Source organism: Balaenoptera ricei, chromosome 20 (assembly GCF_028023285.1).
Source record: "Balaenoptera ricei isolate mBalRic1 chromosome 20, mBalRic1.hap2, whole genome shotgun sequence".
Lineage (NCBI taxonomy): Eukaryota > Metazoa > Chordata > Mammalia > Artiodactyla > Balaenopteridae > Balaenoptera > Balaenoptera ricei.
Genome location: NC_082658.1, coordinates 52,042,525 through 52,067,920, shown reverse-complemented (window position 1 = coordinate 52,067,920; position 25,396 = coordinate 52,042,525). Strand labels below are relative to the sequence as shown.

The 25,396-nt window shown below is 46.7% G+C and overlaps 2 protein-coding genes across 2 annotated transcripts in view; both read left to right on the top strand.

Moving 5' to 3' along the window:
* NCBP3 (nuclear cap binding subunit 3) overlaps positions 1 to 5,449 on the top strand; it is a 30,891-nt gene extending 25,442 nt beyond the window's left edge. Inside the window, exon 14 of the mRNA XM_059908914.1 lies at positions 234 to 5,449. Within this exon, the coding sequence (XP_059764897.1) occupies positions 234 to 342 (109 nt within the window). The 3' untranslated portion in view covers positions 343 to 5,449. The remainder of the gene's footprint in view (positions 1 to 233) is intronic.
* Positions 5,450 to 12,962: 7,513 nt separating this feature from the next.
* Positions 12,963 to 25,396, top strand: part of ITGAE (integrin subunit alpha E) — a 56,523-nt gene continuing 44,089 nt past the window's right edge. The window contains exons 1-2 of the mRNA XM_059906430.1: positions 12,963 to 13,044; positions 24,601 to 24,721. Coding sequence (XP_059762413.1) covers positions 12,963 to 13,044; positions 24,601 to 24,721 — 203 coding nt within the window. The remainder of the gene's footprint in view (positions 13,045 to 24,600; positions 24,722 to 25,396) is intronic.

Genomic DNA, 25,396 nt, shown 5'->3' with positions numbered 1-25,396 from the left:
ACATGTTTTGAAGGGCATCTATCTAATCTTTTGCTGCAGAGTTATAGTTCTGGGCCCTCAGTTCTTTTCCCACCACCCCACAAGCTTTACCCTTTGAGGAAAAGGCAGCCCTCCAGATTTTGTAGACATTTTTCTTAATATTTTTAACATTGTGTCTTTTGAAAGAAATGTTTTACACAGTTCATCCAAAGAGCAGAGGACTGAACTTCTCACTATTGCCTTGGCCCTGACAGCTGTTACCAGCACCCTTTTCCCAAGAAAAGTCAATTCCCAGGTGCTTATTGGACAGCCTTCGAGGGGGAAGATGAGGGAAGCTGCCAGCTCACCCTTCCAGGATCCTAGTGTGGGGGCCGAATCTCATGGACCTGACCTCAGAGGTGCATCCGTGCCGCCCAGGTAGATAAGAGCCGCAGCGTCGATCGCCCTTCGTTCCTCCCTGGGGATTTCTGTTAGGGGGCCTTGTTAGCAATCAGCTTGAAGTGAAGATCAAGTTCAGTGCTGTGGGATTTTTAGGAACAAAAAACTGTGACTTTGGGATTTGGGGTGGATTTTTGTGCTAGGGGTGGGGTCATGGGTTAATGTTGAACAATTTTTAAGTCTGTATTATGTTTAAAAAATATTAATGATTTAAAAGTTAAAATTTTTAATTTTTATATGTGAAAATACTTCCTATTGGCTACGAGGGAAGCTCAAGTGGTGTCTTCTTATGTGCTGTTAAATATATATTATATACTTTGGAAGAAGGCAAAGAGGGGAGCCTCATTATTTTTAAATGATCCTAAGTGTATAGTCTGTCTGTTGTACATAGAGTTTAACTTGCTTTTTGGCCGCTGTAGGGAAAAATACCCATCCACCTGAGATGGGAACCTGTCATTTATTATCACTTCAGAAGTGATACACTGTTATTTATTCTTTTTCTGTCTCCAAGTTCTGGCACTTGAAGACTTCTTCAAAACTGGCAAATAAGATAATAGTTATAGAAATTTTAGTTCATTTATTTCTAAACTCCTTTCAGATTATTTTACCATGAGAAGGTGGTAGATTATTTTGTCTTCCTGTCTGATTTTTATTTTGAAGTATTTAGTGTTGTATTCCTCTGCAGGCTTAAAAATAGTGTTTTACTTCAATTCAGTAGAGCTTAGGAGTTAAAGAGAATAAAGCCTGTGTTGCTTGTGTGGTGTTACAACCCCTCACCTGTCTGGAATGTCCAGCACCCAGTGCAGCTCAGGGTTCTCGAGATCTTTGCTCGTGCCTGAGCTAATGGTCACATGAGTAGTTGATTGCAGTGTGGTGCGATGGAGGGCGGAACGAACGCTTTGTTTAATAAAGAAAGGCGGGGAGACTTGAGAGTTGCAACAAGAACTATGTTGTCCATATTTTGTTGGTTAACCTGCTTTTTCCCTCCCTGTAGAAAGATGAGAGCATGTAACCATGATATGTTTCAGCTTCCTAGTGGGATTCTAGGAAAGAGCTGGTTTGGGTTTCTCTGCCAGTTGAGACCCAAGGTTTCTGAGGTTTCTCAGCTCTTTGCCCATGAAGCACACAGCTGAGAACCAGGTTCTTGAGGAGGGGCCAGGGTCTGGGCGGTTGGTCAAGTGAGAAGTGCAGGGGCTGTAGAGTCAGAGACGCCGACCCCTGGCTCTGCTCCGTAGGCCTGGGCCTCAGTTTCCCCTTCTAGCAAATGAATGGGCTGGTACCAGAGCTGCTGGCTTCGTTGGTGCGTCTTAATGGTGTTTTGCTGTGTCAGAGCGGTGGCTGCAGCGGGCTGGCCAGCACCAGTGTCTGCGGCAGGTGCAGGGAGGGTCAAGGAGACAACTGAGGGTGTGCATGAGGTTGTGGACGGGACTACCCCCACCCCATTCCAGTCTCTGGGCCACTAGTGAGACAAAGAGGTCCCCGTGGTCGGGGTCCCCACTGACATGCTCTCTGCAGTGTTCAGAAAACTCCCCTTCTCAGACTTTCCCTTGTGTTTCCCAGTCATGACCCTTTCCCACCAGTAGTTCAGGCCCACTTGTCCCATGGCCTTTCAGCCCTCACCAGTCTTTTGCTAGGGATCAAGGAAGACTTTCAGGAAGGGCAGTGGTGTGTAGTTAAAACTGATGTGACCAAGAAAAATGCCTACTTCAGCAGCCTTGCAGTGCTCACAAACACGCAGAGCCCAGAAAATTACCTTTAAAGACGTTAAGTTTTATTTCCCAAAGTTATTGGCCTTAGCCTCTCACTCGCCAGCCCACTCAAGCACCCAGATCTTACAGCATCTTACACGTGCTCTGGAAGCCCAGGCCCTTTCTTGGGAGTTGGGGAGCAAAGATGGACAGTCGGTTTAGTCTTTACACATATGAGATTTTAGATACGTTTTTGCTGCTTGATAATACTTACAGATACCTCATTTCTGTTTTCCACTCTCCGCCTTGGGAGAGGTGCCAACTACCCAGGAGAGCTTGTGGAGCCCAGCACACAATGGAACCTCTGCTGCCCTGGCCTCCTCTAGCCTGACCCCATGAGTCCCTCGCCTTAGGTCAGAAACTGTCTTCTCCCACTCCACCCCCGCAGCAGCCTCTTTACTGGTTCCTCTCCCCTGTCTCTCCCTCTCCATTCTGCACACTGCAGCTGGGATGAACTTTCGGTGTTGTTAGCAGCTTTATTGAGATGTAATTTACATAGCATACAGTTCACCCATTTAAAGTGTACACTTCAGTGGCTTTTAGTATATTCACGGAGTTGTGCATCCATTGCCATAGTCAATGTTAGAATATTTTCATCATCAAAAAGAAACCCTGTACCCATTCGCAGTACCCCATTCCCTCTTCCCCACTGGCAACCACTAACTACTTTTTGTCTCTATGGATTTATCTATTCTGAACGTTTCATATAAATGGGAATGATACACTTTGTGGCTGTTTGTGACTGGTTTCTTTAACTAAACATATTTTCGAGGTTCATCCATGTTGTAATATATATCAGTACTTCGTTTCTTTTTATTGCTGAGTAATGTTCCATCGTATGGATATACCATATTTTGTTTATCCATTCATCAGTTGATGGACCGGTGGGTTGTTTCTACTTTTTGGCTGTTATAAATAATGCTGCTGTGAAAATTCATGTACAAGTTTTTACATGGACATATGTTTTCATTACTCTTGGGTTATATACCTAGGAGTGGAATTGCTGGGTCCTCTGGTATGTCTATCTTTAACCTTTTGAAGAGCTGCCAGACTGTTTTTCCAAGTGGCTGCATCATTTTCCATTCCCCCCAGCAACGTTATGAGGGTTCCAATTTTTCCACATCTTTGTCAAGACTTGTTATTTTTTGATGTGAATTGGTATCTCATTATGGTTTTGATTTGCATTTCCTTGATGACTAATGATGTTGGGCATCTTTTCATGTGCTTCAGGATGAACATTCTTAAGAAGGTTATTCCTATTGCTCCTGCCTAAAAGCATCACCATTGCCAATGGGATAAATTCTGAACTCCTTTGATAGCTCACAAGGCTGGTCAAGATCTAGCCTCTGGCAGTATCTCTAGCCTCTTCTCCCCATCCTCCCCTACTTTCTGCTTATTGGTTTCCTGGAGGCATCTTGATCTCACCAGCCTCCCAGACTTTGCTCAGTGCTGTTCCTCCTCCCAGTGACACGCCCCGCTGGTCCTCTCCTCATCCCACCTCAGCTTTGCCTTCTCCTCTCCCTCATCCTCAGGGACTTACAAACCTCTCCAGGAAGCTACCTGCAACTTCCGGAGCCAGGTTATTGGCCCTGTTATGTGTCCCGTGGTACTGCCACGAAGGAGTCTTGTTACATTCCAGGGTTAGGTTATAAAGTCATGCCTAGGATAAAACTTGAGTGTAATCAAAACTCCTTTCGGACACCCTGAGGAAGGCGCCGTGTTGAAGACCATTATCGCGAGGTGCAGTGCGGCTGGTTCCTGCCTGTGCGGGAATAGGTCACAGTCTCTTTAGCTGAGCACCAGGAGAAGTGGTTAGCCTGCAAGTAGGGCCGTGTTATGCAAGCAACACTTATTTGTAGGTGTTAGACTCACACCGAGGCGAGCAGTTCGCTTTTGAAGAGGCTCTTGGGAACCGCGACAGGCCACAGGAGCAGCAGGGGCACAGGCTCACCTCAGGCCCCCACGCCTGTCTGCTCTGGGAGCGGAGGGGCAGATGGAATGGCCCCGATGGCTTAAAATTGTTTTCCTTGTCTTTTTTCTTTTTCCTAACTTTTTCAGACAAATGCCGTTATGTTTGCCTAAGTGAAATATGTATGTAATGCCAAATCTCTGTACCCCCTCAAGCCAGCACACCGCTACACTGGATCGCAGTTCCCTCTTCCTACCTTGTCTTTTTGTTAGACTGTGAGCTCCGTGAGAGCAGGGCCACATCTGGCTTGGTCATGGGGTTCCCCAGTCCGAGTGCCATGCCTGGCACCTGGCAGATCCCCTATACACATAGCTGGATGTGTAAATTCCCCGGCTGCCGGAACAGCTCCATTCTCTGAAGCCCCGGCATCCTCTTACAGGCTAGTCCTCGTGGTTCTGCCTTGTACACACAACACTTTATTTTCATGTTTTGTTTTCCCTGCTAGCAGCCCCTGTGAGCAGGCTTTTTCGTGTTGTTATCTCTGTTCCTCCTACCAGGCCAGTCCAGAGTGAATGGTGCCTAAAAAGTGTTTGGCAAATGAATGAATTGTGGGAACCCAACCCAGCTCGGGCACCTTGGTCTGCAGGCTAGTCTGCTTCTAGCGGAGACTACCCGATTCCAAAAAAGAGGAAGGTTGTTCACAAGTGCATAAATTGCACTTGCATAAGAAAGAATCTCATCAAGTAGACCTCCATGAAATTCAAATTTTGATGATCTGGCTATATCTGAGCTGAAGCTTACCTGGCTTTATAAAGCATTTGCTGGAGAGTCATGTAGATAATCCAGAATATTTTTTAGAAAGCATTCATCTGCACCCAGGAGACCAAGAAAGGAAGCCGGCGGATGGATCAGAGGCCCCAAAGAGAGACTGCTGGGCCGATTCTTAGCATCTGATCCAAATGGTGAGGAAGTGACAGCAGCCCAAAGAAGACACAAAGAAACAGAACTCGTTCCTGGCAACAGCTCTTTTGCCTAAAGTAGGCTTCCCACTGTCACGCGGAGCGGTTTTAAAGTTGTGGTGAAATGCTAACAGGCAATTTGGATTAAAGTTAACAGCAAATGACGGCTTCACAGATTAATTAATTGCTGCACAAATAAGTTGATGTACAAGTATTTGCTTTTAAATCTTACACAATAAGAAGTAAATTAGAAGTCAAACCATTTTTTTCTTTGAAGAACTAAAAGGACAGAATGTCTTTGATGATCTTGAGAACAGCATACTGGCTTCAAGGCAGACTGTTGTTGTGTAGTCTGACCAATAATAATGTAGAACTTTTCTTACATGTTTCTAAAATAAATCTTAGAAGAAAAATAATACTGTGGCCTTTTTTAAAAAAATGAAATTCTATGAACGTTTCACAGAACTTGGATGTTCCTGGGAGCGGTTAGGGAAATGCTGGCTCAAAAGCGTTTTTCTAATAGTTGTGAGGCATTGCAGTGGGCTTTTGCTCTGCTATAAATACAGCTCTAGGGTATGGGTGGTCTTTAACCCACCAAAGTCAGCACCCGGCACCTGGGGTTCTTACCTGGTTTTGTTGGAGCAATTCCAGAGGCCCCCTCTGGATGACAAGAGTCTTCAGTAGTTGAGATTTTGTGTTACCTCAGACTGTGTCACCCCTGCCTCGGGACCAGTGTTGGTTAGAGCAAGAGACCACACCATCGACAGGAGAGGTGACGAGGCCTTCCCGTCCCTTCCTGGGGCTATCATGTGTTTAATGCGTCACCTCTTCTTAGTGGCAGGAGTTCTTCAGAGGGCCCGTGAGCAGGAGATGGCACTTTTTTGCTCAGGTAGAATGTCTTTTGTGGGGAGGTCAAATGGGGTGACGCCTGGGGCTGGGCCCGGAGCCTTGGGGATTCGTTCTATCTCATCTGCAGACTTGAAAAAAAACCCAAGCGAGTCCCTTCGCTTCTTGGGACCTCAGTGTCCCTGCCTGTCAGATGAAGGGCTCAAGTGGGATGACCTCCAGGTTTCCTTCTAGTGCTAATGTGAGTTCTAGGATCTTTGCTGAGCTTTCCCAAGGAGCATCAGGAGTCTAAGTTGGACGGGAAGGAGTTGGGGGCAAGCAAGAGGCCTAAGCCCTTGCACCCTTGGTTCCATGAGCCAGTGCAACACCCCCTCCCCAGCCCTGCGTTGTGAAGGGAGAAGGAGATCCTCTCCCTTGCTCCCTTCCCTGCTCGGCCCCCCTTCCCCAGTGCGCACACGCACCATTCTGTGTTTTACTTGGGAGATTTTTTAGGAGGTAGCCCAGTGTCTTAATCAGCTCAGGCTGCTCTAACAAAATGCCATGGGCTGGGTGGCTTAAATAACAGAAGTTTATTTTCTCACGGTCTAAAGGTCGAAGTCCAGGATCAGGGTGCTAGTAGCTGGGTTCGCACGAGGCCTCTCTTCCTGGCTTGCAGACAGCATCTCACTGTGTGCTCACATGGCCTTTCCTTGGTGCGTGCGCTTGGAGAGAGAGATGTCTCTTCCTCTTCTCAAGTCACCAAGCCTATTGGATTAGGGCCCTACCTTTTTTTTTTTTTTTAATTTTATTTATTTTTGGCTGCCTTGGGTCTTCGTTGCTGTGCACGGGCTTTCTCTAGTTGCGGTGAGCGGGGGCTACTCTTCGTTGTGGTGCACAGGCTTCTCATTGCGGTGGCTTCTCTTGATGCAGAGCACGGGCTGTAGGTGCGAAGGCTTCAGTAGTTGTAGCACACGGGCTTAGTTGCTCCATGGCATGTGGGTTCTTCCCCGACCAGGGCTCAAACCTGTGTCCCCTGCACTGGCAGACAGATTCTTAATCAGTGCGCCACCAGGGAAGTCCTGGACCCTACCTTTTTGATCTTAATTATCTCCTAAAGGCTCTATCTCCAAATGTAGTCACATTGGGGGTTATGGTGTCAACATATGAATTTGGGGAGGGGGACACAGTTCAGTCCATGGCACCCAGTAATGCAAGGGTCCCAGTATGTGTTTGTGGAATGAGGTCACTGCTTTTTAAAAGCTCACAGACTGGGAGGGATTTTGATCCATGGGTCTGAAGGCAGTAGGGTTTGTAGTTCAGAGTCCTGGTTCTGGAGGAAACAGACCCATTTGAGTCCACCTCGGCCACTTACTAGCCATATGGCCTTGGGCAAATTACTTAACCTCTACGTCTGAGCCAGCATCCTCATCTGCAAAATGGGGATAACCGAGTATGGTGGCTGTGAGGATCAGATGAGGGCTTGCGAGGAAGGCCCTTGGCACTGAGTCTGCGTCCCCTGCTGACGCTCAGTCAATGGGAGTGATTACGACTGCTTTTCAGTCTTCCCGGTGCCCCCTTGCCAGCTCTGTCCTCCACTGCAGTCCCGTGTCTAGTCTCAGTAACATCCTCACTCTTCCAAATGCCCTCCTCCCAGCCTCCTAGGACTCAGAAGGCAGGTGGGTAATTAGAAATATTTCCTGTGTCTGGGGGCGATGAGGCAGGCCTGTGGGGACAGCCCCCATCCCCTGGTGAGTTGTGCTCTCCACTCACTCTCCAGACAAAACAGTTAGTCCTTTTAGCTCAGGCTGAACATGTGTCCTCCATCCCCTAACTTTTAAAACTTTTTGTTGTGAAATAATTTAACAATTACAGAATAGTTTCGAGGGTAGAACAAAGAACATTTTGCCACATTTCATTATTCATTCTTTTCTTCCTCCCCTCCCTCCCCCCTCACCCCCTTGTCCCCCACCAACCACGAACTGTTTGAGAGTTATTTGCATACATCGCGTCCCTTTACTCCCTAAATGTAATACTTTAGTGTACATTTTCTAAGAACAAGGGCATTCTCTCATATGACCAGAGTATTGTTATCAAATTCAGGAAATGTATAATTTTAATCAGTACAGTAGTACCTAATCCGTGGTTCATGCTTCAGTTTTGCCAACTGTCGCAATAATGTTTTTTTCTGGTCCAGGATACAATCCAGGATCACACACTACAGTTAAAATCCTGTCTTTAGTCTCTTATAATGTGGAGCAATTCCTTTGCCTTTCTTTGCCTTTTATGATATTGATGTTTTTGAAGTGTTCAGTCCGGTTATGTTGTAGAATTCCCTCAAGTTGGTCCCTTAACATTTGTTTAAAGTAAAATGAGCTAAGAAGCCATTTTCACATTGCTTTTGGATGTAGCTACTGAAATGCCCAGCCTTGCATTAGGCTCTGTGAACCGGGAGGATTATATAGTCTGGCTCTGACTTGGGACCTTAAGTCTGGGTTTGTGGGGACAGCAGTTACTGTCAGAAGGGCTTGAAGGGCCCCTGCGTGCTCGTGATTAGGGGTCTGCTGTGCTGGCACCAACAAGCTTGGAAAATACATCTCGGATGGATGCAGGATGAGTCAGCATTCTGGAAGTCTCCAAAGATGCAGAAAATGGCCCTGCACCTGTTCCAGCATCCACCCATCAACTTCGCCCGGCCTCCAGAGATGTCCTAAAGTTCACACTCCAAACCAAAGTCCTGTTTTCTCTCAGAAACCTCCAGCAGGCTGCAGTCGTGGGTTCCAGCCTGTTCCTACTGCTGCTCTGCTCTGCGGCCTGGGTCTGTTCTCTCCCACTCTGGGCCAGTGGTGGGAGGGGAGCCCCTCCTTGCTCTGCCAAGTGCCCCTGGCACTGGGAACAGGGAGGGAAAGAGTCACTGAGCCCTGAGTGTGGGAAGACAACCAGCACCCTGGCCTATGATGAGGTTAAGCCAACTTGGGATGATCTTCGTTGTGATCTGGCAGACGACTCATCAGACCCAGAGCTTTGCTTTTTCATCTGTTTAACTTCTCTGTTGGATGGTATATACCGTGAAAAACAGTGAATCGTAATCTCTATTCAAACAACCGTGTAACATCAGGGAACTATCTTGCTAGTTGGAGGTATTTTGTCACACCAAAGCAAACAATGCAAGAATGTTATAAGTGACGTCAGTCTTTATGGAACTTTGGCCAAGCAGGCTTTCACTGTGAGAAACAAGATAAAATTGATTTTCACCTAGTCATTAAGTCAACACCATTGTCTGCTGTGTTTTAACACTTACATTAACACTTCAAAGTGTTCTCCCTGGAGATGCAGACATTCATGTGAGAGAGACATAGAGTCCCCTGCCGTTTTGATTGTAAGTTAATTAAAATTAAATAAAATTGAAAATTCAGTTCCTCAGTGACTGGTGACATTTCAAGGGCTCAGTAGCCACATGTGGCTAGGGGCTCCCATGTTGGACCGTGCGGCTCTAGACCCTCATCGCCGAGTTCTGTTGGACAGCGCAGCTCTGCACGGCCAACAGTCTGGGAAGCAGAGGTGCGGGAGAGACTTCCTTCTGCGACAGACGTGGTCACACAGGGAAAATTGGACAGATAGTGAAGTTGGCATTTAAATATGACTGCAGGCCGTTGGCAGTGCGTCCTCTGGGCTGCTGGGTTGGATCAAAGGTGTGCTGAAAGATGCATGGAGTTTCACTTCTTCCGTTGTTCTGGTAGTCCAGAGCTCTGTTAGGTTAGTTCCACATCATGGGCTGTAGTCAGGTGTTAAAGAGAATACAGCCAAAGCTGCACTGAGGCAGCGATTCAGGCAGCACGTGGGTCTTCCCACTCACCTGACCCTCCGCAGTCTCAGGGCCTCGCGTGTGCAGGCGGAGTGCCGGAGCCCCGAGCTGTGAGGGTGCTTTCTGTAGGAAGGACCCTGGGCCGGGCGCTGGGGTGAGGTGTGTAGTGGCGGGTTCCGGGGCAGGGCATGGGGCTGGGAGCCACCCACATGGATGATAAAAAACGGCTGGATTAATACTGCTCCTGCACCTCGCACATCTGCTGAGATCATCCAGCCCTGTTCCCAGGCCAAACCTCGGCTCACTGTTCCACCAAAGCGTGGGTGATGGGGCAGGGCTGGCAGGTGTCTCTAAGCTCCCAGGACCCAGCCCACAACTGCTGAGGAAGCCACGCAGCCAGCCGTGTACAAGTGGAGCGTCTGTGTCTACTTGAAAGTGCCTGTCTGCCTGTGGTCCTTGCCTGTGTGTGCACCTCTGTCCCCGCCTCCTGGCTGCCCGAGCCCTGGAGCTGAGGAGGGAAGCTGAGCAAGTCGAGGCCCACGCCGCTGCCTCTGCTCCAGCCAGGATGTGGCTCTTCCACACTCTGCTCTGCATGACCAGTAAGTCAACCTCACCCCCTGCCCCGAGGGGCTGCACAGCCTGTCCATCTGTGTGTCTGGTGGGGCTCAGAGCCCGAGGTCAGAGAAAGTCTGGGGACTCCCCCCCTGGAAGCCCGTCTTGCTCCGTGGGTCAGACCCCCAGGCTAGGAAGGACCTCTGAGGCTCTGTTGGCTGCTGACAGCATGGGGCTTTGGACTCCAGGGCTCTGCCTCCTGTTCCTCCCGCCAGCTCCCCTCCCCACGCAGGCCCTCTCCCCTGGAACCCACTCCAGGCAGCCCCTCAGGTCTGTGCCAAGCTTGTGCCCAGAGTGTGGAGGTTGGTGCGGCGTACCCGCCCAGCGGAGCCCCCTGGTTTAGCTGAGGAGGGTGAGGACCCTGTGTGCGGCGAACGCGTGGGGGGGGGCCTGCTTCCTGTTCCTGACGTTAGGGCCCCTACGAGAACCCGTGTGGGGGACGGGACATTCCCTCTCCACTGCCTGGGGTCCCATATGGCCTTTAAAACTCCTGTGGAAGCCCCTTGGGGCAAGCCAAGCCAGGAGCCTGCACCCAGCCACCAGGCCCCAGGGGTGAGAATAAGCGTGGCCAGCGAGCCCCTGGGCGCTGCTCAGATCAAGCCTGAGGCGAGGGTGGTCCTGTGTAGTGATCTGGCAGGCTTCCCGGGGGCCTTCTGCGCTGGCCAGGAGCTGGTCAGAAGAATGAGACTGGACATCAGGCAGGTGTAGTGTCAGGGCTGCTGGGAGCCTGAGTTCTCCCTAAGGGATGGGTGGGGGCCAGCTAGTGAACGCCAGACGGTGGCTGAGAGCTGAGGCCAGGCTGGGAGGGGGCTCAGAATTAGCACCCACCAGGGGGCCAGATCACCCAAGAGGCAGGCCAAACGTGCATGGGGCACAAGCAAAGCGTACATTTTTGGATACCTTTTAATATTTGATATTTTAAAAACATCAAAATAGTCATCGTGGAAAGATCAAAACTTTGTTGAACTTCCTTTTCCTTACTTTACAGTTTAGACTTCCCTTTACTTTCAGTTACATGTGGTGTGTGGAGAAGGTCTCACGCTTTTTATGGCTTATGGCTTTGATCCCCCATCACCAAGTGTGTCCGTACCCTGGTCCACCCCATCCCAGTAGAGAGGAGGTGACTGAGGCCCAGAGAGGGGTAATGACTGGCCATAGTTACAAGCAAGTACTAGTAGAAACGGGGCTCAAGCCCAAGCCTCTGCCTGCCTCCCAGCTCTAGAATACCCCGTGGCCTGGGGCACTAACCCTGGTGTCACTCTGGTCTCCTGCTTGTCTCTGTCTTCTGTGGCCTCTGGAAGGACCAGTTATCACCCCAGCACCTTTTTCAGCAATGTCAATCCAGATGACATTTATCAAACCCCTTCTGAGGCTAAGGCACTCCCCAGGCTGACGGGCAGCAGAGAGCAAGATGGAGCAGACCTGCAGTGAGATCACTTACCCCGCACCTTGGCTATGCTATGGGCTGGGGGTAAGAGCAGGGCCCCAGCAGCTCCAGTCTGAGTGGGAGAAGTGGAACTGTGACAGTTCTGCTCCAAGCTGTGAGGTCCTGAGATTTAGGGATGGACCAATCATGAAGAGCTTCCTGGAGGAAGTGAGATTGGCGCTGAGTCTTAAGGGCTGGAGAGAGTCTGAGAAAGTGACGAGGAGATGCCAGGGAGGGTGGAGGAACCCCTCAGACAGTGACCCCAGGCCCAGGGCCCTGCATCCTGTGTCTGGCTGCACCTCCCTAGGCTGGAGAGAATCCAAACTGTTCCTGGCCTGACCTTCCACCCTTCCCAAGCACCCACTGTGGTGATGCCCACTTCTCATCAGTGGCAGCAGATGAGACAACGTCAGTTGTCTGAGACAGTCAGATGCAGATACAAACACACTGAAACCCTGGAGCTGCCCATCTCATCCTGCGACCATGCAGCCTGCTGTTCCCAGGCCAGTCTTCACCCTGACTCATTCTGTGACCACAACCACTCACTTCTCCCCCCAGGGTCTCAGAGGTTGCGTCTACATCGCTCGTGCGAGGAAGGGAACTGTGCTAGTGGCCTGTAAAACCTTACAGTGGTACACAAGCCAGCAGTCCAGGGCCGGCTCTGCTGTTGCACCAACTTCAGGCTGGGGCCTGGGGCCCTGCTGGGTCCTGCTGGGGGAGTGGGGAGGTGTCAGACCTGCCTCTGCCCGGGGCACAACCCCAGACCTGAGTGCAAGTGTGTGATGGGAAACCTTGGCCATTGAGGATGGGGGACTGTAGTGTCCGCGGTGGCCCTGAAGATGGGGGAGGTGCGTAGCAAGTGCAGACAGGTGGTGCGGGGCGAGAGGGAGGCTTTCTGTGCAGGAGAAACAGTATGGACAGAGACCCGGGTGTAAGGAGTGTGTTTAAGGAGACGCAGGGTGAGGCTTGAGTGGGGACAGAAGGCTGTCTGCTCTGACACTGCCTGCGCCCCGCAACCGGGACACGCTGGGCCCGAGGGGGGAGCAGGCCGCACGCACACCATGACCCTGACCCTCTGTCCCCAGCCGGAGGGCCCACTGAGAATGCCTTCAGGTGACACACAGGGGATGGGGAAAGGGTGTCCCAGGCAGAGGTGAGACGAGCACAGCGTTCGTGGGCCAGCCAGGTGTGGAGAGCGGTCCACGCAGGAGCCAGACGCCTCCGACCTTCTCTGGGAGGCTGGCCTGGGGAGAAGCTGGGGGCCATGCGGGTGGTCAGGGTGCTGGTGGAGAGTGTGGGGGCCCAGAGTGCCAGGCTGCGGGAGCTCGGGCCACACCCTGAGGGCAGTGGGAAGGCCAGCAGGCCCCTAGCCCTGAGGTGACAATGGGATGTGCCTGTGGTGTAGAAGGCGGAGTCCTGGAGAAAGGGGAGGCAGACAGTCCCGTGAGGAGCTGCTGCGAGGTCCCCTGGGGGGGCTGGGGCCGGAGGGCATGGGGAGGGGGAGACACTTACGAGAAATGTTGAGGAGGAAAATCCACAAGCACTTTAGCACAGAGCACAGCCCTGGCTGCTCCAGACCTGTCGGCCATGGTTATTAGGTAGCCTGTGAAGGGGGCCAGGGTGGGGGACCGAGGTATGAGGTTTGGGGCTGAGACGATGAGGCTCAACATGGAAGACCCAGGTGGGTGGGTGGAGGGTGAGCTGCCCCACGGGACAGGCGGCCTGCAGGCCTTTCTGGGTGCTCTGGACTGGGCGTCAGGACGGCTGAATCTGGTCCTGGTTCTGTGGCCCGGCTCCTTGTATAAGTTCGGGCAAACCGTTCCCTGCCCTGCGTCCACCCCTCCGGGGTCAGTTTGCTAAACCGAGAACAGCACTGTGAGAATGTGTATGTAAAGTGCCCGGCGTGATGGGGGAGAGAGGGGGTGGGTGCGGGCAGTGGCGGCTGACAGGATGGAGGGGGCTCTGACTCAGCAGGCCTGTGTGGACGGGACAGCTTGGAGAGGCGGCCCTGTGGGCGGCGTGGCGACAGACTCTGTTTCAGCCGGGCTCTCACCACTGGCAGCCCGAGAGGGGGGCTTGAGCTGGAGGGCAAGGCTGTCAGAGAACGTGACAGGCCTCCCTTGTGGTTATAACACTGACGTTAGCACCCACATACTGAGCCTGCAAGATGTCAGATGCTGCGCCCGGCCTTGCCCCACTAGTCTGCACGGTCCCACATCACAGATGGGGAGACTGGGGTGAAGTGACAAGCCCAAGGTCCTTCAGGGACTCCGTGGCAGAGCGAGGATTTGAACTCAGGACTGTCTCCCTCCTGGGCTCATGCTCTCTTCTCTGAGTCGAAGTGGGAAGTGGGAAGAGAGGGGGTCCCCTGACGGAGGCACAGCCCGAGCAGAGGGGCCACGACAGGGGCCTGGGGGAAGTCTGCCCCAGCAAGGCGGCCCACGCCTGGTGGACCCCAGGCACTGGCTGGCCTTATGGGAAAGCTCAGCAGACCCGGTGACACTCCTGAACACACGCACACATAAATGTGTCCTCACTGACCTAATTACCAGCTCGATAACCCAGAGCTCTGCCCCAGCTCTGAGCTGCTGGCACGACAGGGAGCCGGGTCTCTGTTTACACCATACCCCTCCCGCCCCCCCGCCGCCCCCGCAGTGCCTCCAGCTTTTATTAAAGGCTTTAGAAATAGGCAGACCTGGGCCCCAGACACAAATTTCAATTTGCTGATGGGCCACGAGCAATCACCCGACCTCTCTGAGCCTCAGCACCTGAGTATGGTACCTGGAAGACAGCAGGTGGTCCAGGAAGGTGGCTATAATGGTCTCTCTGCTTATCTCCTCCCCTTTCCCACCCCTCAAGAATCTTGCACCAAGATCCCTCCGTTGAACAAAGCAAAAATGGGGATGGGGGCGTGGGGTAGGGGATCAGGAATCTCTGGCCCTCTTTGATGTTTCCAGGACACCTCATCTGGGCCTGGCACTGTGCTGAGCCGGACTCTGTGGTTGGGGGCGTGTCATGGATGACTCAAATCAGATTACAGTTTTGGGGAGACAGACTTTATCACAGATCACTCTGACCCAGACGCGATTTAGTCAGAGCCAGACAGAGACCCCACAGGATGCTGAGAGAGCTCAGGGACCACTGGGGTACTCTGGCTGAGAATCTGGATTGGCTCCTGGGGCAGGGCCCCAAAGGATGGGGCAGAGGTGGGAGAGTGACGAGGAAGGCACACTGGGCAGAGGGAAGCACTTGTGCAAAGGCCCTGCGGTGGGAGGTATGCAGATGGTGTTCAGGAAGTGGGGTATCGAGGAGCCAGAGAGCAGAGCTGGCAGGGGGGGCACTGGGCTGGGCAGGGAGGTACCATGGATGCCGGGGGAGGAGACTGGACTTATCACAGGGGTTTCAATTCATGTCTGTTAAGTCACACAGATGGTAAAAAGGGGAAAGAATGCCTTCCGGTCACCCCTTGTAAGAAGTGGGTAGTTCTCCCTTTTTAGTTTTTTTGACCTGCCCCATTATTTTAAAACAAGTTTTATTTTAGCACATGGTATATTTTTATGAGTCACCACCAATCACTCCAGGCAAGGCAGAGGTATAAAGGGAAAGGAATAAAGTACAGATGCCTATTTTGTGCCAGGCTTGGGGAGGGGGGCTGGGAATTGAGAGGAGAGAGTGGACACTACCCTCTCACAGGGTGCCTGCTCCTTCAGCCTTTGGAAGGTTGGTTTTTGGTTTTTTTTTTAATGTTTTATCTATTTCGGCTGCACAGGGTCTTAGTTGCGGCACGCAGGATCTTTTAGTTGTGGCATGCGGGCTCTTAGTTATGGCATGTATGTGGATTGTAGTTCCCAACCAGGGATCAAACCCAGGCCCCCTGCATTGGGAGCACAGAATCTTACCCACTGGACCACCAGGGGAGTCCCTGGAAGGTTGGTTTTTAACAAAGTTTTAAGCATGTACAAAAATAAAGCAAATAACATTAATAAACCCAATATACCCATCACCCAGATGACACAGCTATCAAGATCTTGCCGCACTTGCTGCATTTATGTATTTCACTGTCCCTTTTTGTTTCCTTTACCAAAGTATTTTAAAGCCTTGCTGCTCACAGTTTGGTCTGGGGACCAACAGCAGCCTGGCATCACTTAGCGGCGGTTAGACTAGGATCTTAGCCCCACTCCCTGACCTACTGAATCAGAATCTGCATTTTCAAGAAGATACTTGGGTGATTCATTTGCACATTAATGTTTCTGAAGCATTGTTTGAAAGAAAATCCCCAACATCAGTCTTTTCACCCTTCAGTACTTCAATATGCATTTCTGAAGTACTTGGGGATGTTTTCTTACACAGCCATAATGTTGTCATCACCCAACAAAATTAACAGTAATTCTTTGGTATCATCTAATACCCAGTTCTTAACTCACATCTTCCTGACTGTCTCAAAATGTCTATTTCTAACAGTTCAAATCAAGAGCCAAACAAGACCCACACATCACGTGTGGTTGCTATGCCTTTCTTAGTCTAGAGTGTCCCCCTTGCTCATTTTTGAGGTTTGTGTGTCTTTTTCAAATCTTCACTTTACTGCAGAGCTCAGTTGCTTGTCTTGTGGAACATCTTCAGGGTTTGTGCGTTTGCTTCCTCTCGGTGTGATTGGTCCTTCAATCCCCTACATTACCTGAAACTTGGAAGTTAGGGCTAATGCCTTCATTAAATTCAGGTTTAAATTTTTTGGCGAGCATCCTCTAAACAATCAGGAGGATTTTGCCACACCTCCTGCATTTATCTCACTCCCTTTTTTCTGTTTCCTTTGCCGACGTGTTTTAGGGAGTTGCTTCTCAGCGTGGTCTGATGACTGGCAGCCTGGGCGTCACATGGGAGCTGTTAGAAATGCAGTATCTTGGGCCCCAGTATTCTTCCTAGGGGGTCATACTAGGAGGCACACATGCCTGGGGGGCCCACTCTTAGCTGCGCTGAGATGAACTAGTGGGCTGGGGGGGTCAGCCTAATTGTGAAGTGCGCTATCAAAATTTCATCTAACTTGTTTCATCTATTGATGATCATAGCCTGATTTAATTGTTGTATTTCATTATGACTTGCAAAATTGTGTTTTTATGGTTGTATTATTCCTTCCACATTCATTAGTAATGGTTCTTCTGTAAAGAACTTTTTGTGGTCACCTAGGACCATTTGGTGACCCTGAAATGCAGCGCATACAGGAAAGGCAAAAAAATTGCTTAATGCTTTCCCTTTAATAGTCAATTTTCAGAGTAAGGGCATAATGCCCTCATTACTTCCAATGGTGAAAAATGCAGTGTTTTGTTTTCTTTCTGTCTTTTAAGTATCATTATGAACCCCTGGAATTTTTGTGTACTCAGTGTGCTTCAGACACTTGCAATTATTATTTTTTTATTGAACTGTAGTTGATTTACAGTACTGTGCTAGTTTCAGGCGTACAGCAAAGTGATCCCATTATACATACATACATATATATATATATTCTTTTCATATTCTTTTAATTATAGGTTATTACAAGATAATGAACATAGTTCCCTGTGCTATACAGTAAATCCTTGTTGTTTACCTATTTTATATATAGTGGTGTGTATCTGTTAATCCCAAACTCCTTATTTATCCCTCCCTCCTCCCCGCAATTATTATTTTTTAATGTAAACTTTTTTGAAGACAACACATGCAAAAATGGACAAATTCAGATCAGTGAATTTTCAGATTACATCAAATCCACATGCTGATACCAATTTCAAGAAACAGAGGACATTACCAACATCCCACAAGTACCTCCCATGGCCCCCTCCAGTTATTACCTTACCCCCAAGAGTAACCACTCTCCTGACCTCTGATACCATGGATTAGTTTGCCTGTTTTGAACTTTGAAATAATGGAATTATACAGTATGTTCTGTTTTGCTCCTGTATTTATGAGATCCAACCCACCTTGTTGTTGATTATTTTCATTGCTGTAGAGTGTTCCATTGGTGAATATACCACAGCATATTTTTTCTACTGTTGATGGATATTCGGGTTGTTCCAGTTTGGGGTTGTTATGAATAGTGAGGCTATGAAAATTCTTGTACATGTCTTTTTGTGAATATATGAACACATTTCTATTGGGTTTTTGCCTTAGGGTAGGATTGCTGGGTCATGAGTTATACATATGCTCAGCTTTAGTTGATAACTGCTAAACGGTTTTCTAAAGTGATTGTACCGATTTACATTCCCACCAGCAGTATTTGAGGGTTCTAGTAGCTCCACATCATTGTTAGCACTTGGTGTTTTCTTTTTCATTTTAGCCATTCTGGTGGTTGTGTAGTGGTATCACATGGTGATCTCAATTTGCCTTTCTGTGAAGTCTAATGGTGCCTTCTCATATGATTGCTGGCTATTTGGATAATCTCTTTTGTGAAATGTCCTTTTTCTGTTGGCTTACATGCCTTTTTCTTATTGATCTGTAGGAACTCTTTACAGATTCTGATATGAATCTTTTGTCAGATATTTGTATTGCAAACATCTTCTCTCTTTCCGTGGCTTGCCTCTTCATTCTTAATGATGTATTTTGATAAACAGAAGTTCTTAAGTTTAATGAAGTTCAGCTTATCAATTCTTTCCTTTATAGCTAGTGTTTTTTGTGTCCTGTTTAAAAAATATCTGTCTACCCCAAGGTCCTTTGTTTTCTCTTAAAAGCTTCATTGTTTCATTTTTCATATTTAGATATATGGTCTATCTAAGTCCACATTTAAATCTTCAGTTCATCAGGAACTGACTTTTTGTGTATGATGTGAGGGAAGAGTCAAGATTAATTTTTTTTTTCAGTATTGATATTCAAGTGACCCAGCACCATTTATTTAAAAGAGCATTCTTTCACCACTGTTCCTCACTGTCACCTTTGTCATAAATCAGGTGCCTATGTTTCTGGACTCTCTGTCCCATTGATCTATTTTCTATCCTTGTGCCAATATAATTCTATTTTAATAACTATAAATTTATAATAATCTTGATAAATGATAAGTCCCCAAATTTTGTTATTCTTCTTCAAGAGTGCCTGACTATTCTTGCCCTTTGCATTTTCATATAAATTTTAAAAATTGGCTTGTTAACATCACCCTTCCCCCAATAATTTGCTAGGACGTTGATTGTGGTTGTATTGAAGCTATAGATCAATATAGTGATAACTGACAATAACACGGAATCTTCTAATTCATGAACATCATCTGTTCCTTCATTTTAGATCTTTAATCTCTCCCAGTCTTTTTTTTTTTTTTAAACATCTTTATTGAAGTATAATTGCCTTACAATGGTGTGTTAGCTTCTGCTTTATAACAAAGTGAATCAGTTATACATATACAATATGTTCCCATTTCTCTTCCCTCTTGCATCTCCCTCCCTCCCACCCTCCCCATCCCACCCCTCTAGGTGGTCACAAAGCACTGAGCTGATCTCCCTGTGCTATGCGGCTGCTTCCCACTAGTTATCTATTTTACATTTGGTAGTGTATATATGTCCATGACACTCTCTTACCCTGTCACATCTCACCCCACCCCCTCCCCATATCCTCAAGTCCATTCTCTAGTAGGTCTTCCCAGTCTTTTAATAGTTCTTAGTGTAGAGGTTTTGCGTATCTCTAGGTAGAGTTACTTTTAGACACTTGATTTTTTTTTTTTAATAGGAGATAAACAAATTTTAATTCATACACACAAAGATCTCATAGAAACAGAATATAAGATGTGGCCAGAGCAGGCAGCTTTTATACTTTTTAGACAAAGAAACAATAAATTTATGAGCAACTGACATGACAAAAAAAACTTAGGTTTTAGGTGAAATTCATTAATTAATTAATAATTAGTGAAAAATCTAAACAGAGTTTGGGCTTTGGGTAGTAAATTAAAGAAGTAACAAGGTTTGTTTATACAGACTTCACAGCCGGAATTCCCACTCTTTGGCCATAAGGGCATCCTTCTACCACGTGCAGGGAGGGTACCTTTCATATAAGGGATTTATTTCCTGCTTTCAGGGAAACAGAGAGGAGGATCGAAAGTGTTCCTCTTGCACCAACTGTTTCTTAAGTAATTTTAATTCAAAATAATCAATATCCCACTGAGAAATACTTTGGGTTTGCCTGCCCTGGACCCCAACAAGGTTAAATCTCTGATGTATAAACTCGAGAGGAAAGTCTCAGTAAATAATTACCGAGTATATTCAGAATTATTAAGTGTATAAAGAATAGAGGACTTATATATTATTATAAAACCCCTCATCAAATTCTCTGGGGTTGGGACACATAATTTTTCGAGGCAGAAGCCCGGTGTAGACACTTGGTTTTTTTATGGCTTTTGTTAACGGTGTCTTTTAAAATTTTTCATTCTTCATTTGATCGTTGATGGTGCATAGAAGTACAACGGTTCTTTGTATTTTGCCTCTGTATCCCATGACCTTGCTTAAGGCACTTATTAATTCTCAGTGTTTGTGGATCTGTTGGATTTTTCAATCTACTTATTTAATCATGTCATCTGCAAATAATGACAGTTTTATTTTTTTCCTTTTTAATCTTTGTGCTCTGTATTTTTTCTTTTTTCTTATTGCTGTGAAACCTCCAGTAAAGTGTTGAATAGAGGTGGTAATAGTGAGCATCCCTGTTTCTTTTCTGATTTTAGGGGGAAAGCTTTAAATAACTCACCAATAAGAATGATGTTGGGAATTCCCTGGTGGTCCAGTGGTTGGTTAGGACTCCACGCTTTCACTGCCGAGGGTGTGGGTTCAATCCCTGTTCGGGGTAATGAAATCCCACAAGCTGCGTGGCATAAAATAAAAAAATAAAATAAAATAAAAATAAAATAAAATAACCCTGGCAGTGCAGTGGTTAAGACTGCACTTCCACCGCAGGGGGCGGGGGTTCTATCCCCGGTTGGGGGACTAAGATCCCGCATGCCACGTGGTGTGGCCAAAAATTTAAAAAAATAAAAATTAAAAAAAAAGAATGATGTTTGCTGAAGGATTTTTGTGGATATTCTTGATTAAAGACATTCCCTTCTATTCCTAGTTTGCTATGAATTTTTTAAATTACAAATCAGTATTGTATTTTATCAAATACCTTTTTCAGCCTCTATCATAATGATCATATGATTTTTTTTTCTCCTCTTTTTTCTGTTAACATGATGAATAAATTGATTCTTTTCGAACGTCACACCACTCTTGCATTCCTGAAATAAACTCCACTTGGTTGTAAGGTATTATGCTTTTTATATACCCCTGGGTTTGATTTGCTAATGTTTTGTTTAGGATTTTTGCATCTACGTTCAAGAGAGAGATTGCTAATTTTCCTTTCATGTGTCGCTCTTGTCAGGTGCTAATATCAATGTCATGCTGGCCCCACAAAATGATTGGAAAGTGTTCTCTCATTTTCTCTTCTCTGGAACAGTTCATGTAAGATTGGTATTTCTTCTTTACGTGTTTGGGAGAGCTCACTAGTGAAGCCATCTGGGCCTGGAGCTAATGGATTCAGTTTTTAAAATTTGGGATTATTCAGATTTCACTTCTTTTGTCAGTTTTGGTAAATTTATTTTTCAAAGAATTTGTCCTTTTCACCTAAATTGTCAAGCTTACTGGCATAAAATATATACTATCCTCTTATTATTTCATAAATGTCTTAGGCTCTGTTCTGATGTCCTCTTTTCATTCATATTGATAATTTATGTGTTTGCCTTTTTTTTTTCTTGATCAGTGTTGCTAGGGGGTTTTATCAGTTATATTACTCTTTCTGAAAACTAAACTTTAGCTTTGTTGATTTTCCCTCCCATAGGTTAGTTTTCTATTTCACTGGTGTATGCTCATGTCTTTATTTCTTCCTGTACTCTCTCTGGGCTTGATTTGCTATTCGTTTAGCTTTTTGAGATGGAATATAAGATAACTGGTTTACAGCCTTTCTTTTTTTTTTTTAGCATATGCATTTAAGGCTCTGCGTTTCCTCTAAACACTGCTTTAACTGTATCACACAAGTTTTGATTTGTCCTATGTTAATTCTCATTCGGTTCAAAATATTTTAAAGTTTCCATTATGATTTTATCTTTGGCCCTAGGTTATTTAGAAGTGCATTGCTTAATTTCCAAGAAGTTAGAATTTTAAGCAGTGGAGTAGCATGCTTTTAAAAATTCTTTCTGGCAACTGGTACGGAAAGGATGTACCCAGAGGGAGAAGTCTTGGAAGAGAAAGGTCAGGAGACTAATGAATGTGTCCAAGCAGGAGACAGTAAGGTCAATGGGGCAGAACTGAGTCCCTGGAGACGCCAAAATGCACATGAGAATTCTGAGAATGATAAAGGTGGTATTTCAGATCTGCAGGGATAATATGAGCTATTTGAGAAGTAACGTTGAGACAATTTCATTTTGGGGGGAGAAAAAGTAAAGCTGGATATATGCAAAAATGAAGTCTAGATGAATCAAAGACTCAAGCATAAGAAATGAAACAAAGAAAATATCAAAGAAAACATGAGTGAATTAAATAATCTCTGAGTGGGGAAGCATGACACAAAGCTCGAGTCATACAGGAAAAATAATTTGACTACATAATAAATGTAGATGTGGGGGAAAATATAAGCCAGTCAAACAAACAGCTAAGTGAGAAACAGTCTCTAACACATTGACAATTTCTTTTGGACAAAAAGCTCATATAAATTAGTAAGAAAACAATAAAGACCTCATAAAAATGGATAATGTATATGAATAAGCAGGAAACAAACTTATAATAAGAGGCTTGACTTTACTCATAATGTAAAAAATAGGTTTTTTTTTCAAATTTTTTTTTTTAAATGAGCTGGGCTTTTTTAAAAAAAAATATTTAATTAATTAATTTTTTTTTTGGCTGTGTGTTGGGTCTTCGTTGCTGCACACGGGCTTTCTCTAGTTGCGGTGAGCGGGGGGCTGCTCTTCCTTGAGGTGCGCGGGCTTCTCGTTGCGGTGGCTTCTCTTGTTGCGGAGCACGGGCTCTAGGTGTGCACGGGCTTCAGTAGTTGTGGCACGTGGGCTCAGTAGTTGTGGCACGCGGGTTCAGTAGTTGTGGCACGTGGGCTTCAGTAGTTGTGGCACATGGGCTTCAGTAGTTGTGGCATGAGGGTTCAGTAGTTGTAGCACGTGGGCTTCAGTAGTTGTGGCACACAGGTTCAGTAGTTGTGGCACGTGGGCTTCAGTAGTTGTGGCTCGTGGGCTCTAGAGCGCAGGCTCAGTAGCTGTGGCGCACGGGCTTAATTGCTCCGCGGCATGTGGGATCTTCCCCGACCAGGACTCAAACCCGTGTCCCCTGCATTGGCAGGCGGATTCTTAACCACTGCACCACCAGGGAAGCCCTGAAAAATAGTTTGGGAACAAAATGATGAGATAACTCTTTTAAAACAAGGATGAGGAGGTCCGCACAGTCTGCTCAAGCGATGCTGTGAGGAAATAGGCCTTCCATTCTGTTTTTGGAATATGAATTGGCACAGCCTCTTTGGGGGACAATCTGTCTATATCAATTTTCCCCCCAAAATTTTTAGTGAAGAATTTCAAACGTACAGAAAATTTGAAAAACTTGTGCAGTGGACAACCACATACAACATTTAGATTTTACCATGTATAGATTTTACAATATATATATTTTTGTATATTACATATATGTAAAATATGTGTGATAGTGCAAATATAACAAAATGTTGACAATTGTAATTGACATATATAAAAATATGTTTATTTATATCCATCCATATATATTCATCTATCCATCCATCAAGCCGTTTTATATTTTGATGCATTTCAAAGTAAATTGCAGACATGAGCACACTTCATCCCTAAACATTTCATCATGCATATCAACTAGAGATCAGTATTTCCTTATGGTTCTTTTTTTTTTTTTTGAGGTAAAATTTACCTACAGTGAAACACAAATTTTAAGTGGACCATTTGATGTATTTTTGACAATGCACACCTTTGTAATCCGAACTCCTATAGAGATATAGGATATTTCTATCACTCCAGGAAGCTCCTTTCTGCTCCTTCCCAGTTAATCCCCATCCCGCATCAGCCCAGGCAATATTTTTTTTTGCTATAGATTAGTTTTGCTGAACATCATGTAAATGGAATCATACAGTAGATACTCTTTTATGTAAGACTTCTTTCACTGAGCATAATGATATTCATGATTCACCCATCTTGCTGTGTGTGTCAATTGTTCGTTCCTTTTTACTCCTGAGTAGTATTCCATGGTCTGAATATGTCAGTTTATCGATTCCCCAGTTGATGGACATTTGGGTTGTTTCCAGTTTGGGACTGTTACAAATAAAGCTGCTATAAACATTCTTTTTCTGAGGTATTTTTGAGGACACGTGTTTTCTCTTGGGTCACTTGATGGGCAGGTACGTAGACAGAATGTATGCAGACCCTCACCCTGGGGCCCGTAGTCTATTTTAACTTTGGTACATGACACGGTGATGAGCATGTGCTCCGTGGCAGGTATAGAGAGTGCACAGTGGGAGGTGTGAGAAGATAGCAAGTGCTCTGGGACAGAACCAAGGAAGGCCTCCTGGAGGAGGGGGCCTTGGTGCCAACACAGCTTGGTTTAGTAGGAGGACCAGGGGCTCTGGGTCAGACACGCCTGCATTCCAGTCCTATTCCCATGGAAAAAAGATTCTTAGTAGGGGGGTACTTCCCTGGTGGTCCAGTGGTTAAGATTCCGCACTTCCACTGCATGGGGCATGGGTTTGATCCCTGGTCAGGGAACTAAGATCCCACATGCCATGCGGTGCATCCAAAAAAAAAAATCCTTGGGAGTCTTGCTTTCCTCATCTGTAAAATGGGGATAGTGGCACTGCAGGATGTGATGGAATAACGGTACCTCTTTTTTTAAATGTTCTTCTTTTCTCTTCAGGCCTGACTCCCCTGGCCGCCTTCAACGTGGACATGGTCCGAACCTGGGTGACTCCCAAGGGAGACGTCCCCTACGTGCTCAGCTCACTTCTGCATCAGGACTCCAGCACCAACCAGACCTGGTGAGTGGGGCCTGGCGCACGGGGCGGTGTGCGTGAGGACTGAGGAGCCCTCCGGGAGCCTGAGAAGGCCCCCAGACAACGCCTCGGCACCCCACCCCCCAGCCTGGGGAGAACCCCCTTTCAGAAGGGCGTGCAGGGGAGAGGCCGTTAGCTCAGGGCCCGTTCTCCCAGCCCCGGCCCCTCTCCTCACCCTGGCCTCTCCGGGGGTGGGGGAGGGGAGGCTAAAAAACTTTTAAAATAAAATTTATCAAGGCTCTTTTGTCTGTTACAAAAGTAACGTGCTCAACATAGAAATTTTGGACTGTGACAGAAAATATTTCTTTTAAATGGAAAATATGAGGCAGGTGGGTGTGGTGGTTACCAGGAGGCTGTGCATCTGGTCGCCGTGGTTCGGTGACAGCTTCGCTCTGTATTTATAGCAAGGCACACAACCCCCAGCCTCAGTTTCTCATCTCTGCAGTGGGGGTGATATTTTCCTACCTCACAGGGTTGTGGCAAAGGGTATTTGAGTTCATGCACATAAAGTGTTTGGCACAATTTCTGGCCAAATTTAAGATCAATACGCATTACTTTGTATTTTAAACTTCTCATCTGTACCCACCCATTAGATAAGTAAAACATTTTAAGTCTGATAGCATTCTGCTGGTAAGGATGTGGTGAAACAGGAACTTGTAG